Genomic DNA, 16,468 nt, shown 5'->3' with positions numbered 1-16,468 from the left:
GGACAATGTAGCGGCTCAGGGCGATGCCAGTCAACATTGAGAGGATGGATCTATGTGCTCGGTTCAGCATCTGATTGGCGCCAGCGCGAGTTCCACCTTCGCCATTTGAACACCCCTTTCCTCTGCCGCGACTTTCTCTGCCCTTCGTCTGGCATGCGGTGAATCCTCAAACTGCTCTCTTGCGCATCCGTCGTCCCGGACATTTGTTAGAATTCCAGCTGATAAGCGCTGCGATGGGAAAGTCCGTCAAGGCCACCATCACCGACACCCAAGAGGCGCATGATGATTTTCTGGATCTCGACGACCGAGGGCTGAAGGAGATTCCGCCAGAGCTTTGTATGCGATGCCTCATGTCCGAGCCGCGGATGCTGGTGTCGAGAACGGACGACTGGGCCACATCGTTGATGTACCGCTCAAACTAACGCTGACTTGGCTCTCGCTGTCGTTGGAATTGTGCATCCAGGGAACTTGACATGGCTCACACGGCTGAACCTATCGCACAACAGGCTGAATGGTACGCCCCTGACTAAACCTTTGCCAACTGGGCAGGCTCGCATGCAACCAAATCACCGCCGACGCGACACTCCTCTCCATCTCAAACTCACGCTACTCGTCGATTCATCGTCCTGCGAACGAATCGATATTCACCGCTATCGCACATAACCAGTTCTCACCACCGAGATCACAAGACTTTCCAAGCTGACCAGCTTCACTCTCTACGCAAACCAAATCTCGTATCTCCCACAAAAGATCAGCACCCTTCCAAATCTGAAGCGGCTGTGTGTGAGGTGAGTGCGCGGAGGGGATCTCCGCGTTCATGTCAAGTGCTTGAGGATGGTACGTGGGATGAAGCACTACCCCGATGGTATCGCCAACCGATATCACCACGATCTGGATTTACGCCGATTGCAATACGAATGCAACGGGGATCGGCTGTTTCAATAACAAAATGACACACGCGGTCGCAACCCAAACAATGGCAATGAAACGAAAACCCTCCATCATCAACAGCAACAACTCGCTCGAGGAGCTGCCGTCGGGGTTTGGATGCTGTCCTGCCTTACAGTACCTCGATGTTTCGTGCAACTTTATCAAAGAGATTTCGTCCAACTTTGGGTTTCTGAGTATGTGCATACCGGACAAAGAGGCATATTCAGGATCCGTAATTGACTGGGCCCATTGACGCACATCCAGCAATTCGCATTCGCTATGGTGCTGAAGTCGGGCCTCCACCATTCGTGCCTTCCTTAACCGCTTCATTGTGGTTAACCATGCTGCGTCCTCCAGCCACCCTCAAGGAGCTTCATCTTGCCGATAATCAACTCAAGACTTTGCCCAAAGAAATCGGCAATCTGCACTCTCTCCAAACGGTGTGTTATCCGAGAATGTTCTTTGCCATCCAACATGGCAAAGAACATTCACTTTGCCAAATGGGCAAACAAGCCTGCCACCATCACCTCTGCCTGTCCTTGCCGCTCATCTTGGTTATCACCGACGAGGGCTCGCTTTATCCCCGATCAATTTCATGCTGACGCATTGACGATCATCGCTTTTCGATATGGCCTCAACATAGTTGGTTGTCCGTGATAATGAAATCGAGCAGCTCCCGCCGGAGATGGGCAAGCTCTCACAGCTCAAGTCACTGTTGGCCCAGGGAAACAGAATCAAGACACTGCCAAAGGAGCTTGGTGCGTCGTTGGCTCCATGGAGATGAGACCGAGTCCGTCGCCTCGCCACTGATTGTCAGCGTCGCTCCCGATTGTCAGTGTCACTTCCGATTATCAGGGTCGGTATTCATTCACACCCTCTCTCACTGACGCTTGCCTTCGTGGTACATTGTGATCGTGTCCTTAGCAAATGTGCCCCTCTCTTTGGATGGCTCCGTATTGCGTCTGGCCGCAAACCCTCTTCACCAAACCATTGTGGACAAACTGAAGGCAGGCGGTGTCAAGGAACTGTGGACTTTCATGAAGACTTTGGTGAGTGAATCGGCAGATGTGTAGAGCGCTTTGCTGTCTTGGTTTGCCCTGATACGCCTTGGTTTGCCCTGATATGCCTTGATTTGCTCGACGGAACTGGAGGAGTGCAAGGGCTCACAGAGTGAAACCTACCAACTGTCTCTGATTCGATCCAGGAATACGAGGCGATTCTCCCCAAACAGTAGCTCGACGATTATATATGGATGTGTATTCGGGATCCGGAAAACAGCAGCCATTAACGATAGAAGCAAGATGTCTCCGTTACGTTTCTTGAATAAAAAGTGGCGATTCTATGAAAAATATTGTGTGCGTATATGGGTTTGTGGTGTTTGTGTGCTTGTGTGTCTGTGTATCTCTACGATCGAAAGAAACGAACGGCAAATCATAATTGGGTGCATAGTTTTGATGCCTCACGCTAATGGTGATGATGGCCAGCAAAGGGTTGTGCCATCAAAGAAACGAGGTTCTTGAAAAGGTTGGTGTCGCAGCGGTCTCATAGCTTCTAGGCAAGATGGAGCCGTGCCTGTGTCGAGGGCGACTGAGCTGTCCGAATGCTCGAATACTCGCGCCGTGCTCCAGTATAGGGATACCAAAGCTTCGCGAAATGTGAAGCCGGTGCACCAGTCGATCTTTGTCGCAGGACAACGGCTGGATCTGCTCAAGAGCATACCCAAAACCCACTAGAAAACGTTGATTGCCAGCCAAGACGGGAAGCAGTTGCACAGCTGAGACCATGCGGCCTGCAGATCATCGGAACTGAGAGCCGTGGTTGCCGCAGTGACAACGGGCACTGCCCGCTTGCTTGCTGCCTTAGTTGCGGATGGAGACCATCATAAAGACGGCCAAAGTGACGAGAGTTGTCCACGGGGCTCGCATCAGGGTGCTGGCGTCGCTACTGAAGCTGCCCTGGACTGGAGCCGTAGGAACAGCCGCAGCAGTCGACGACGGGGCGCTGCTAGTCGTGGTGGTCGTGGTCACCGCAGCAGCAGGGAGGTTGCGGTACCACTGCATGCCGACGCAGTCGCCCACGGGAGCGATCTTGTACTTGATCGTGGCCTTGTTCTGCTGGTAGTACTTCATGATCTGCATGACGACATCGCTCGTGAAGGGAAGGCGATCGTGGCTGAGGGAGATAAAGCCGTTCTTGCCCGAGAACCAGGAGCCGGTGGCCAGACCGACAAGCTTGGTGGCAATGCTCTCGGTCGTCGTGACCTGGTCGGCAGCGGTGTCGTCTTGGTTCCAGACGGTAGCGGTGTAGCCGAGGGCGCTGACAATGGCACGCACTCGGTCGTCCATATCGCCATAGGGAGGTCTCATGAAGAGCGAAACTTTGCCGATGGTCTTGTAGATCAGGGCCTCGGTGTACTTGATCTCGGCGACGATCTGCTCGTTGGAGAGCGCCGTGAGGGGGTGGTGGGTCCAGGTGTGGACGCCGATCTGGTGGCCACGGTTGTACTCGTCCAGGACAACCTGGGGGTTCTGGATCATTTCAAAGCCAAGGACAAAGAAGGTGGCCTTGGCCTGCATGGCATCGAGCATCCCCATGATGGCAGTCGTGTCTTTGTGGGTGACGTTGTCGACGGAAGGGCCATCATCGAATGTGAGGCCCCAGGTGTAATCGGCCGGACACGAGGAGATGTCGCTGAAGTAGTTGGTGGTGTTTGTGGTTCTCAAACACTGATCTGCAGGGTAGTAGCAATATTTTACCGCTGGGAAGGGGAGAAGGGATGCCGGAGTTGGTCAGATAGACGATACTAGCCAAGAGCGCAGGAATATGGGTGGAGCGATGCAACAGCGACTAGGGGCGCTGAATAGCCATGCTGTGAGCAACCGAATTCAGGCGCCTACCATCGGCATTGTAGGTCACGGTCGAGTCCATGATGTAGGTCGAGGGCGGCACATTCAGCAGCTCAGCGGGCACAACTTGGTTGACATACTTCAGCGCACTGGGTGGGGGTGAGAAAGGATGAGACAACAGCTCGGGGCAGCAAATGTCAGTGACTCACGGGCGAGCAGAGGGGCGGAAATTACGCCGGGACTTACTCTTGCACGAGGGGATCGGCCAGCAGCGCCCCAGTGATGAGCACGGTTCGATCGGTCGATGGCCATTCTGCGAGACAAGGCGCGCGGCAAGACGGCAGAACATTAGGCACACGTGATAACCGGTAGTTCTGGGAGATATCTTGTCCGGCAAACGGCCGCACGGCGTAGGAGCGAGATTGGCGTTGCTCCGAGAGCAGTGCCCGCTGGCAAGCGCAGTACATGTCGCTCGTTGCCAGCGGGCACTGCTGGAGGGCGATGCTTGGTATTTCGTGTCCCGAGTACTCGCGAACTCACAGGCCGATGTGCTGACAGATCTACCATGCAACTTACGTGCGGGCATCGGCGGTGGCAGCTGGAGGGTCGACGGCGCGGCGGCGAGATGGAAGCCTCCGATCGGCACTCGGGCAATGTCAAAGCCCTGGAGAGGACGCCCCTCGGCGAGCGATCCCACGGCGAGGACGAAGGCAGCAGCGCGCCAGACAGAGAACGAGGACATCATTTCTGGAGCCGTTCGGCAGAAGCGAGCACAGAAGCAGGCGGATTGACCCCGACCAACGCTCGCCTGCGGGGAGATGGTGCTCATATATGCCCGTGGCCGTCTTCCTCATCGGGCATCTGGGCGCCCAGACAACCAGCCGGAAGGTGGCCGTGCCGCACTTGCCGATACGAGAGCCGGTTCCTCCGGCAACAAGGCCTCGTCGGTGGGAGGCAAGGCAAACGACGCATAGACAGTGCTGTATCGCCCAACGGACAGGCGCAAACAGGACCACCCAGACAATGGGTGGTCCTGTTTGCGGGTGTGGCGTCAACGGACAAGCCCGTAGCCGTGAGAAGCCAAGGAAGCCAAGGAAGCCCATGGCAATCGCATTAATGCAAGGGGATGCGAAGAGACAGCGGCGAGTCTGGGCGCTGTCTCCGCGGCCACAGACAATCTCGGTTGGATGGACAACGAACGTGGTGGAGGCGGACAGCGAGGGGCGGTGGGCTGGACAAGCACCGATGGGCCGCGCTTCGTCTGCGAATGCGATCTGCGCGACGTCCACAGGCAAAGCCGACATGATCCGATTAGAAAGGCGCAAGCGCGGATTTGAAACGTCGGAGATAGAGACAGCAAGACAGCGACGGGTATTCGGGGAAGATCGCGGCTGCTCGTGCGTCCATGAGCGATGCCCGAATCGCACCAGGCAAGGACTGTTGCCGATGCCATCCAGACAGAGGCATCAATCGGCAGAATCACAGCAACGCCGCCAACAGGCTCGTTTTGGTGCAGGTGTGGATGGTGGGGGGAGGCAACAAGCGGGTGCGCACGACCCGCGCCGATCTGGCCACGGGCGCAGCACGGTCTGGCCGACCCGATCTGGCCGACCCGATCTGGATGGTGGGGCAATGTCGGCCCATCCCGGAGGCAGGGTTTTGGGTGGATGCGGCAAACTTATTTCGATAGGGACATCTTCACACACAGATCGCAGCTCACTCCGGGCGATGTGTATTTGTCTGCGCTGCTCGACGGGAGTTCTCGGCATGCATGCAGCTCTTCCAGCCAAGGAGGACGCTGTTGATGTTGTCGATCATGGCCTCGGCTTCCTGCCGCCGGTCAGGGCGCACATCGGCGTCCGCAAGACATCCTTGAAGCACCACTTTGCACAATTGGAGGCATTCCATGGTCTGCTCGAGACCGCTTTGCATCGCCATCCTCTGCGCTCGGCCTGGCTCGGCCTTGTAGTTGTCCAGGCTGCGTCGTGAGATCATCAGAATGTGCTGTCCGTACCGCTCAACGACTGCGGCTGCGGCCGCACGTTCGTTGTAAGCCATCAGCAGCTCGATGTACTGACGAAACACCGCTGTGGTGAGATAGGGAACAGCTCGGGTGCTGCCCGACTTGTCCTCGGTTTTCTGTGCGCTCTTAACTGCGTCGCTGGCTGACTGCAGCCACTTGCGGCTCAGCGGTGCGGTCGGCGTTTCCTGTTTGGCGAGGGCCACAGCCAGGGACGCAATTCGGATGGAGTTTTGGGCGTGGCTCCTGGACTGCGTATGTTGATTGAGCTCGGCCGCTCGATCGAAGCGTCCTTGCTCAGCACAGAGCATGATCGCGAGGTTCAGGATACCGTCATCGCACTCGAGCTTGCGTCGCTGGAAGATATCGAACCAGACGAGCCCGAGGCACCCATTCCCCGTCGCCGAGGCCAAACGAAGGAGGGCAAACATCAGAGTTGGAGTGAGCAGGAGCTTTTCGCGATGAGGCTCACTCCATTCGTCCAGGATCGTCTTGTTCGCCGCGTCGGGGTCGAGTTGCGAGGGAAGATCGAGGTACTTTTGGATCACGACTTGCGCATTGCGATATGCTTCGGGATGTCCGGACTTGGCACAGAGGAGCAGAAAGGAAGCCGCGATGTGGGAGTCCATTTGGATGCCGTGGTAGATATTTGTGATCTCGAGCTTGCGAATGCCTTGCGGTGGCTCGTCGAGGATGTTTTCAAGGTCGTTCATGATGCGGAGTCCCATGGAGTACCCTTTTGACGAGGGAAAGAACGCACCACACAGTTGCAGCATAGTCGAGAACGAGATGGAGTCGGGAGGAGGGTAGGAGAACGTGGGCTCTTGGCTGTTGTAGGCACCTGAGTCAATGTCTTGAAGCTCATCGCGAGTCCAGAGCATCATGCCGTCAAAGATGTCGATGGCGACTTTCCAGCCACCCTCGTAAGCACAGGGGACGCAGAGCTTGAGCATTGCGTTGGCATGGATAGTCGAGGGATTGGGCAGGTCCTCCCAGACGGCGTTGATTTGCTGCAAAATGCGGCTGCGATCACTTGGGAGCACATCGGGACGGGTGACCGCTTTGAATGCTCCGTTGATCAAGCCAGTGTATGCACTGGGCGTGGGGACGATCTTGCGGCGTTTCATCTGAAAGTGCACCAAAGTGGAGTCGACGAAATAGGAGGAAGGATCCGAGAGAGAATGCGAGCCGAGACAATGTCAGCGCCAGCCAGGACGGGGCCATATCCTCTCGCCCACCGCCGACCATGAACCTGCATCCATGAGCCAGACCACTGCCAGCGAGCCCGCATGACCAACAACGTCGAGATCCGTTTGCCTGAGTTGGGGTGTGCAGCGCTGTCGTCGACCGATGCCGATCGATGCCGAGACATTCCAATCGATGCCGAGAAATGCCTCACAGCTCACGCCGTTCCCGCCCTGGATCATCATGCTGGATCATCCTCGCTCGACTCTGCCGCCACACAAGACTCACCAGCTTGAAGGCCTCGATCGCATCTCCGTAGTGGCCGTGGTCCTTGAACGCCTGGATCGCCTCGGCAAACACAACGTCGTTGGTCGCCCCCGTGTGTCGATCGATCAGGTCCCAGGCTTCGTCGATCTGGCCCGACCGGATCAGTGCCTTCAGCCGGGTACCGAGGTTCTTTGGGTCCGAGTGCCACTCGAGTCGCCCTGCTGGCCGGCCGGCCTGATGCGGATCGAGCGGTGTCTGCAACGCTTGCGACGCTTGCACTGATGGTCTCGAGAGAGACGGCGAGAGGGTCTTTGGCGAGTGCTTCGAGTGTGTCTCGGCTGTTCTTGGCTCCTTGGACCACGGTCGCTGTGTCGAGTGAGTCCCATGGCTCTGTTTGGTGTTCTTTTCACCAGAGCTGGGTCTGGAGCTGGAGCCGAAGCGGGATGTGGGGCGGGTGCTGGGACCAGATGCCGATGGAGAGCGTGAGGATCGGAAGCTGCGATCGCGGTCGTTGCTGGGGTGGTCGCTGTTGCGGCGGTCGCTGTTGCGGTCATTGCTTGGACCACGATCGTTGTTGCGGGAGCCTGGTCGGCCAGAGGACATCCATCGCCGTGGAATCGCTGGCGGCCACGAGGAGGGAGGCATGAGTGTGTCTGCGGGGTCGGCAGCAACCATGCGAGTGGAGAGCATCTGGGACGCAGGAAGGGCCCTGAAGATCGTGGGTGCCTGGCGACGGAGGATTGTGGATGGGCGGCCCGCGGCCCGGATCAGACAGGGCGGCAGCATGGTGCTGGTGGATTGTGGTGGATTGTGATGGGTGTTGGATTGTGGTGGGTGTTGGATTGTGGTGGGTGTTGGATTGTGGTGGGTGTTGGATTGTGGTGGGTGTTGGATTGTGGTGGGTGTTGGATTGTGGTGGGTGTTGGATTGTGTTGGATTGTGGTGGGTGTTGGATTGTGGTGGGTGTTGGATTGTGGTGGGTGTTGGATTGTGGTGGGTGTTGGATTGTGGTGGGTGTTGGATTGTGGTGGGTGTTGGATTGTGGTGGGTGTTGGATTGATGGTGGGTTGGTGTCGATGAGCCCAGACAGGCGCAATGCCAATGCAGCTCGACTCGGCGGCCAACTGAGGGAATTGAAGACTTGGAGACGAACCGGGCACTCGGAGACTCGCTGGACACTCGGAAACCAACCGGGCCAAGCAGATCGATCGAGCAGGCAGATCGGTCAAGCAGGCAGATCAATCGAGCAGGCGGATCTGGGACATTGATGGCGATTTGATCTGGCTGGTCCGCTGCCACGCCACGTGACGGCACAGCCACAGAACAGGATCCAAGGCCATGTCCATGAAGTCGATGGCCATGTCGATGGACGGGGTGGTGTGCAAGGCAGTGCGAAAGGCGGTGGGCAAGGCGGTGGGCAAGGCAGTGGGCAAGGCGATGGACGGGCGAGTGGGCGATTCCACTGCACAGCACATGAGCCAAATCGCCGTCGCTCGGTCGGTGTGATTGGATGGCCATCGACAGCATCCGCATCCACCAGCCTCGTCGACTTCCGCCTCATCGACATTGCCGATCTCACTTGGCCTCTTGCACGCTGTCAGGCCGAGTTGCCGCATCGTGGCCCATCCACTTGGAACCCACTTGGAACCCACTTGGAACCCACTTGGAACCCACTTGGAACCCACTGGGAGATCTCACCTGGATATCCGCGCGTCGCAGCCACCAACCGAGCAGGCCACCAGCACCGGGCCAACAGCCAGCACCACCAACCAGCAAGTATCCCTCAGCATCGCCCACACCAGACAAGCCAACAACGCGGGAAATATGAGCAACATGAACAACACGAACAACACGAACAATGCAAGCAGCACGAGCAACTCATCCGCCGCCGCGTCGGGCTCGAGCAAGTGAGCATGAGTGATGGGATGTGGATGATGGGGCAGGACTGGTGGGGTTGGAGTGATGGGACGTGGGCGATACGATGGAGTGATGCGATGTGCACCACGGAATATGGCTCGCCCTCATGGCTCTCGATGGTCGATGGTCGATGGTCGATGGTCGATGGTCGATGGTCGATGGTCGATGGTCGATGGTCGATGGTCGATGGTCGATGGTCGATGCTCAATGCTGATCTCTCGGTCCTCGACATTGCTGCCGCGATTCCGATCCATGCCGATTCCCACCAAACGCCATCAGTATCGAGTCTGGATCCAAGCCCTCTCCGAGACCGTCACAGCCACCACAGCAGCCAGCTCCGTCCATCCCAATGCTTCCGGCTTTCCAGCCACATCCTCCCATCCTCCCATCGCTCTCCCGTCCACACTCCCGCTCGCTGTCGCAGTCCCGGTCCCTGTCTCGCTCGCACTCCCGCTCCCAGTCGCTGTCTCAGTCGCTGTCCCAGTCGCTGTCTCAGTCGCCTCCTTCGGCCAGGCCCTTCGGTCGCCCGACCCCGGCCGCCACCATGTCGGCAAAGCCGATTCCGCCTCTGATTCCGTCGTCTGTGGTTGGCATCAGGACAGCCTCGTCCCCGATCTCGGTGGCTGGATCGCCAGTGAATCCAACGACCATCGAGGATGGAGGCGAGAATGCCACCCAAGGCACCGCAGGAGCAGACAGTGCAGGAGCAGACAGTGCAGGAGCAGACAGTGCAGGAGCAGACAGTGCAGGAGCAGACAGCGCAATCTCCACCAGGATCACTCCCAACACCAACACCAACACCAACACCAACACCAACACCAACACCAACACCAACACCAACACCAACACCAACACCAACACCAACACCAACACCAACACCAACACCAACACCAACACCAACACCAACACCAACTCATCGGTGTCACTTCCCACGGCATCCACCTTCGCCGAAGCAGCAGCCTCCATTTCCTCTCCAGCTGTGGTTGCTTCCCTCATCACAACTCTCCCCATCACAACTCTCCCCATCACAACTCTCCCCATCACAACTCTCCCCATCACAACTCCCCCCATCACAACTCCCCTCACCACAACTCCCCTCGCCGCTGCCAGTGACCCGCACCAGCCCAACCTCATGTCGCTCTCGAGTCTCAGTCTCGGCTCGCCATCGTCGTCGCTGTTGCTGGAGGGTCCGTCGACACTCTTGTCGTCATCGCTGATCTCGTCGTCGCTGCTGCCGCTGTCGCTGCTTCCGTCATCGCTGTCATCGCTGTCATCGTTGTCGTCAAGCACTGGGTCGCCTTCGTCCATGGCCGGATCGCCTCGACCAGTCACTCGCTCCGGACCAGTCCCTCCCACCTCGTCGTCTGTGGCCGGGACGACAATGCGGACATCACTCTCTGTCGCCGACCCGCCGTCTGTTGCAGGCGAGGCATCCACCAACGGGACACCATCGCCCAACGGCCAGGCATCGATCACCGGCTCGACATTGGCAACGACATTAGCAACGACGGCGACAGCGACAATGGGTGCTGCATCCACCAACGGTGTGCCGACCACAGGCGGCCCTGCAGCGACACCGGTGCCTCCCCCCACGGCCACGGGGACGGCCCCGGCCTCGGCCACACCAGCGGCAGCCATCCAGATCAAGTTCCGGACGTCGCTCCGCAACACAGTGTACGATGTGATGCGGGATCGGTCGTGGCGCGAAGGCGACTCTGAGATGGACTGGGACTTTTTCTGGGCAGATGTGCACTGGGTACACGAGACCTTTGACCATGTGTATCTGCAAGAGCACCAGAAGATCAACCACTACCGCAACCACTACGAGGTGAGTGAGTGTGAGTGTGAGTGTGAGTGTGAGCGGAGGTGAGTGTGGGAGTGTCTGAGTGAGTGATCAGTTGTGGGAGCCATGATCCAATCCATCCAGTCTCACCACTCTGGCAAGCCGTCGACAACCACCACATGTTGGTCCACACTGGCCGCCCACAGTCGACTGTGTCTCCATCGTCCACTGACCACCCGCCTCGCTGACTACCCGCCTCGCTGACCACCTCGCCTCAGCTCACCCGGAAGGACCTCCTGGTCAAAAACGTCAAGCGGATGATCAAGACCATGGAGAAAGAGTACGGAAAGACCGAGGCTGCAAAGTTCGAGTTCATCACCACGTCCTATGTGCTTCCCCAGGAGCACGCCCTGTTCCAGGAAGAGTTCAAGCGCAACCCCGGATCGGTGTGGATCATGAAACCCGTCGGCAAGGCACAGGGCAAGGGAATCTTCCTCATCAACAAGATGTCGCAGATCAGCCAGTGGCGCAAGGACCCGAGGGTGCGGGGTGGATCGGACGGCGATGCACCCGAGGCTTACATTGTGCAGAAGTACATTGAGAACCCGTATCTGATCGGAGGTGAGGCCGAGGGGTGGTGCTGGTGCTGGTGGTGCTGGTGCTGGTGGTGCTGGTGCTGATGTTGTGGGGTATTGTGGTGTTGATGTGGTGTTGATACTCCTGCTGCTGCTACTCATTTGTCGTCGGATGGCCCGGTCCATCCGAATCGACCACTGCACGGCGGTCGTGCTCGACTGACTGAGGCGTCGCTGTCCACAGGGAAAAAGTTTGACATCCGAGTGTATGTGCTGGTGACATCGTACTATCCCTTGGTGGTGTACATCCACCGCAACGGCTTTTGTCGCTTCTCCAACTACCAGTTCTCGATGAACTCAAAGGACATTTCGAACCTCTGTGAGTGGCGCTGTGGCTCTGACTCTGGGCTGCTCGGCTGCCCGGCTGTGACCTGATGCATGGCGTGTGTTGATGTGTGCTGTATATCTCGATGTGTGTCGTCCGTCTCGATCTGTTTCATGGCTTTTGTGTGCAACAGCTTGCACAATGTCGCCCACGATTGACTCGCCTCCATCACTCCACTCTCACACTCTCACACTCTCACACTCTCACACTCTCACACTCTCACACTCTCACACTCTCACACTCTCACACTCTCACACTCTCACACTCTCACACTCTCACACTCTCACACTCTCACACTCTCACACTCTCACACTCTCACACTCTCACACTCTCACACTCTCACACTCTCACACTCCCACACTCTCACACTCTCACCCCAGACATCCACGCCACAAACGTCGCCATCCAAAAGACCTCGCCGCACTACGATGGCGACAAGGGTTGCAAGTGGCTCCTGCGCAACCTCAAGACCTATCTCACCAGCAAGCACGGCACCGCCGCCATCAACGAGCTCTTCACCGAGATGGAGGCGCTGATTGTGCGCAGTCTGATGAGTGTCCAGAAGGTCATGATCAACGACAAGCACTGCTTTGAGCTGTGAGTAGCGGCCGGCGGTGCTGGTGCTGGTGGTTGTGGTGGTTGTGGTGGTGCTGGTGGCTGTGGTGGTGGTGGTGGTGCGGGCATGAGGACTGACTGGGCTGCTTGAAGATCGTCTGGAAATTGGCGCAGATGTGCATGTCGGTGTGATGATCACCACCAACTGCAACCTGCACCATTCCATCACCACCTGCACCACCACCTGCACCACCACCTGCACCACCACCTGCACCACCACCTGCACCACCACCTGCACCACCACCTGCACCATCCCATCACCACGCGCAACACCACCCCATCTGTCTCCAACCCAACATCCGCTCACCGCTCACCACGCATCACCCACCGCATCCACAGATACGGATATGACATCCTCATCGACGACGCCCTCAGACCGTATGTGTTGGGCCTGATCCTGGGTCGACTTTGACTGCACGCACGGACCCGCCACTCGCCGACCACCTGCTGACCATCATCCATCACCGACACGATCACTAACATACCGACACCATCACTAACATACCGACACCACCGACACTATCACTAACATCACCAACACCATCGACACCATCCGCCGATACCATGTCCGCCTCAACCCACTCGCCTGTGCAACGCACATCCTCCCACCCTCTGCAGATGGCTGCTCGAGGTGAATGCGTCGCCGTCGCTCACGGCCGAGACCCAGTTCGACTACGACCTCAAGTATGCAATGCTCAACGACGCCTTTGATGTCATTGACTTTGAGAAAAGGTCAGCGACGACAGGCGGCACATGGCGCCTGTGCCGGAGGTGTCTGTTGACCCAGCCGCCAATGTCGAGCAGCGGTGGCGGCTGGGCCAGGCAGAGGCATGATGAGCTGGGGCCGAGTGCGGTTCCCACCGCCACCACCACCACGGCTGATCATCCCGCACCACCACGGCTGATCATCCCGCACCACCACGACTGATCATCCCGCACCATCCGCACCATCCGCACCACAGATACACCAATGACAAGAAGCTCAGGACCCGTGTTGGCGGCTTTGATCTGGTTTACAACGACGGACCTGTCAAGCACGAGCGCACCAGCAGCTATGCCTCCTATCTCGGTGCGTGCGTGTGGTGGTTGTGGTGGTTGTGGTGTTGCAGAGCGAGCTGCGATGGCAGCGGCCATGACGAGGCAGACCGATCCAGTGACGGACGGTCGATGATGTGACATGCATCCGCGACGGGCCCCATGGGTATCCATGAACACATCCACATTCATGGCCACGACTCTCTCCACGGAATCGCTCTCCCACTCCCACTCTCACATCCACTCCCACTCTCACTCCCACTCTCACTCCCACTCTCTCACCGGCTTGCTCTCGCTCCAGGATGCTATCACCCAATCAAGCGTGCTCCGCGCATCAAGAAGCGGCTCGGTGGTGGGGCGGGATCGGGTCCCACCGTCCCGAATTGAGCCCCACCCGTCGTCGCCATCCTGGTGGTGGTGGATCGTTGGGCACGATGGTGTGATCCGTCTCGACACCAATTTTCAATTGTTTCAACCGCGCCGCTGGCTTCCTTGAGACTCGTTGTGGGAGGACGATCCGCTGGCCTGAGCTCGGCGTTGGCCAAGTATCCCTCGCATGGAGGCGAGAGGGGCGTTGGGGTGGGGGTTCTTGAAACGCCATCGGGATCGCACAAACGCCTTGCCTCTTCGCTCCAAAAAATTGCTCATCTCCCCACTCTCGCCCACCCACCAAGCGCCGCCGCCCCCCGTCAGGTTTCTGGGCCAGCACCCATCACCGAGGTCGATAACATCCGTGCGCAATCAAGTGTCGTGAAGCATTGCTGCAGTCAAAGCTGCGTTTATTCATTGTCCAGAATAGAGTCTTATTTGTCATGCACAAATCAAGTTAGGTCGGTGTGAAGAAAATTGGGGTGAGGGGACGAGAAAAATAAAAAGCGGAGTACCACAACTTGTTTTATAGCTGGGTAGGAATAAATACGATGGATGAACGATGAGTGCACATTAGAAGGTAGGGGGGATTTGTCGGGGTAATGAGTCTAGAAGTTCATAGCGACACCAAAAGCCAGAGCAGCGGCAGCCGAGACGAGCTGGAGACCAAGACCCTTGAAGGTCGAGGCGGAGCCAGAGACAAGGTTGGAGCCATTAGTGGGAGAGGGAGAGGAAGAAGCGGAGGCAGCGGCGGTCGACGAAGCCGAAGCAGAGGTAGTCGTAGTCGCGGTAGCGTTCTTGAGAGGGCGGAACCAAGGCTTGTTCACGCAGGTGCCAACGGGTTCAATGTTCAGCTTGATGGTGGCACGGTTGGCGTCGACATACTGGAGAATACTGAGGATGACGCCGCTGGTGAAGGGGTCGATGTCGTGGCTGAGGGAAATGAAACCGGCCGTGTAGTTGGTGAACCAGGTCGAGGTGGCAGTGTTGATGAGCTTGTTGGCGACGGAGACAGAGGTAGTGGTTTGATCGGCGGCAAGATCATCCTTGTCCCAGATGGTGACGCTGTAGCCAAGAGCGTTTGCAATGGCACGCACTCGGTCGTCAATGTCGCCATAGGGAGGACGGAAGAAGTAAGGGATCTGTCCGGTGGCGTTGTAGACGATGGCCTCGGCATACTTGAGCTCGGCGACGATCTGCTCGTTGGTGCACGAGGTAAGGGGATGGTGTGTCCAGGTGTGGACGCCGATCTGGTGGCCGTCGTTGTACTCGTCCAGGACAATCTGGGGGTTCTGGATGACGTTCGATCCAACCACAAAGAAGGTTCCCTTGATGTTCATCTTGTCGAGCTGGGCACGGATGGCGGCCGAGTCGTCGTGGGTGACGGGATCGACAGTGGGTCCGTCGTCAAAGGAGATTCCCCAGGTGCCGGGCTGAGGGCAGGTGTAGACATCGGCCTGATAGCCGTTTCCAGCGGCAGCGCGAACGCAGAGGTTGCTGGGCCAGTAGCAATTGGCGTTGGCTGTGAGCAGAAGGACGAGCAAGTTAGTTCGGGATGCCGATTCTTAGCAGCCAAGGCCGATTCAGTGGACAGTGGCCCTGCTTACCATCAGCAGTGTACTTGACAGTCGATCCACTGACGTAGGTCGAAGGTGCAATGCTCAACAGCGAGGCGGGAACGACAGATTGGACATAGGCGAGGGCACTGGTAGATCACAGCACAGGGGTTAGAAATCTGATTGTGACCATCTCGATTGGCAACGTGGACTAGTAGACGTGTGTAAACGCGACAAGCGAGTGACTCACTCTTGCACGAGGGGATCCTTGAGGAGATCACCGGTGATGAAGTTGGTCTGGTCAACCGAGGGCCACTCTGCAGTAACAAACGAGGGTCAGCTCGAGTCAGCAGGCCAAACAGATGCCACACCAGGCCCACAACTACAGGATGGGCAGCAGAGCAGGACAGCGGGTGCTGGCTTACTCTTGGGCATCGGGGGAGGGAGCTGCAGAGCAGGGCGGCCAGTGGACGCAGGAGCGGGGGCAGCCGAGGTGGTAACAGGGGACACGGCGCTGCTTGTGGGGTTGGCATCGGCAGCAAACACCCTGAAGCCGTTCTTGTAGATCTGGCTGAGATCGATACCGATGCCGTAGGCAGTCTGGGTGGCGCCGAGGAGGCAGAGGATGGTGAGGGAACGCATTTTTGTTGATGAACCTGTGAACGGGGAGCAGCTAAAGACGGGGCTTGGGAAACAACGGATGAGGCGACTTGGGGCCCAAAGGACGATGGAGCGAACGAACGAGCGAGCGATGGTGGGAAAGGACCTGCGCCAAAGCCGTCGGCTTTATACGTGGTGGAGGCGCGTATGACCGTTGTCTGCGCCTGTCCGCGGCCGTGGACGGCGATTTGCTGTTTGTTGATGCCCAGAGGGTTTTATTGGATGGCAGGAGCACAAAGAGACAACGACACAGCCCCCCGAAGCCCGCAACGCGCCTGGGACAGTGGCGGCGTCGAGTTTGCGTCCCGCGGACACCCTTAAGATG

The 16,468-nt window shown here is 57.9% G+C and overlaps 5 protein-coding genes across 5 annotated transcripts; 2 read left to right on the top strand and 3 right to left on the bottom strand.

The window, feature by feature from the left end:
- Positions 1 to 164: 164 nt before the first annotated feature.
- Positions 165 to 2,619, top strand: BJ171DRAFT_622509 (uncharacterized protein). Its single transcript, XM_053115447.1, has 8 exons — positions 165 to 336; positions 464 to 514; positions 668 to 788; positions 1,012 to 1,124; positions 1,288 to 1,370; positions 1,574 to 1,688; positions 1,855 to 1,979; positions 2,135 to 2,619. The coding sequence occupies exons 1-8, from the start codon at positions 234 to 236 to the stop codon at positions 2,162 to 2,164; spliced, it is 741 nt and encodes a 246-aa protein (XP_052965840.1). The 5' UTR covers positions 165 to 233; the 3' UTR covers positions 2,165 to 2,619.
- A 170-nt stretch (positions 2,620 to 2,789) lies between these two features.
- On the bottom strand, positions 2,790 to 4,521 carry BJ171DRAFT_582526 (uncharacterized protein; the record flags this gene model as incomplete). The annotated part of the gene is made up of 4 exons (XM_053114196.1): positions 2,790 to 3,688; positions 3,828 to 3,925; positions 4,023 to 4,089; positions 4,353 to 4,521. 4 exons carry the CDS (start codon positions 4,519 to 4,521, stop codon positions 2,790 to 2,792), a joined length of 1,233 nt encoding a protein of 410 aa, XP_052965839.1.
- Positions 4,522 to 5,492: 971 nt separating this feature from the next.
- Positions 5,493 to 8,034, bottom strand: BJ171DRAFT_582525 (uncharacterized protein; the record flags this gene model as incomplete). Its single annotated transcript, XM_053114195.1, has 2 exons — positions 5,493 to 6,923; positions 7,270 to 8,034. The coding sequence occupies 2 exons, from the start codon at positions 8,032 to 8,034 to the stop codon at positions 5,493 to 5,495; spliced, it is 2,196 nt and encodes a 731-aa protein (XP_052965838.1).
- Positions 8,035 to 10,772: 2,738 nt separating this feature from the next.
- Positions 10,773 to 14,304, top strand: BJ171DRAFT_507857 (tubulin-tyrosine ligase family-domain-containing protein). Its single transcript, XM_053111254.1, has 8 exons — positions 10,773 to 10,993; positions 11,227 to 11,569; positions 11,768 to 11,902; positions 12,289 to 12,505; positions 12,863 to 12,901; positions 13,142 to 13,255; positions 13,486 to 13,592; positions 13,860 to 14,304. Exons 1-8 carry the CDS (start codon positions 10,850 to 10,852, stop codon positions 13,943 to 13,945), a joined length of 1,185 nt encoding a protein of 394 aa, XP_052965837.1. The 5' UTR covers positions 10,773 to 10,849; the 3' UTR covers positions 13,946 to 14,304.
- On the bottom strand, positions 14,305 to 16,228 carry BJ171DRAFT_507856 (uncharacterized protein). Its single transcript, XM_053111253.1, has 4 exons — positions 15,909 to 16,228; positions 15,734 to 15,800; positions 15,535 to 15,632; positions 14,305 to 15,449 (listed from the first exon to the last, which is right to left on the bottom strand). The coding sequence occupies exons 1-4, from the start codon at positions 16,123 to 16,125 to the stop codon at positions 14,536 to 14,538; spliced, it is 1,296 nt and encodes a 431-aa protein (XP_052965836.1). The 5' UTR covers positions 16,126 to 16,228; the 3' UTR covers positions 14,305 to 14,535.
- Between the last annotated feature and the right edge of the window lie 240 nt (positions 16,229 to 16,468).

Source organism: Polychytrium aggregatum (genome assembly GCF_025602895.1).
Source record: "Polychytrium aggregatum strain JEL109 chromosome Unknown BJ171scaffold_22, whole genome shotgun sequence".
Classification (NCBI taxonomy): Eukaryota; Fungi; Chytridiomycota; class Chytridiomycetes; order Polychytriales; genus Polychytrium; species Polychytrium aggregatum.
Note: the sequence above shows the minus strand (reverse complement) of the source record. Positions and strands in the feature narration are given on the sequence as shown.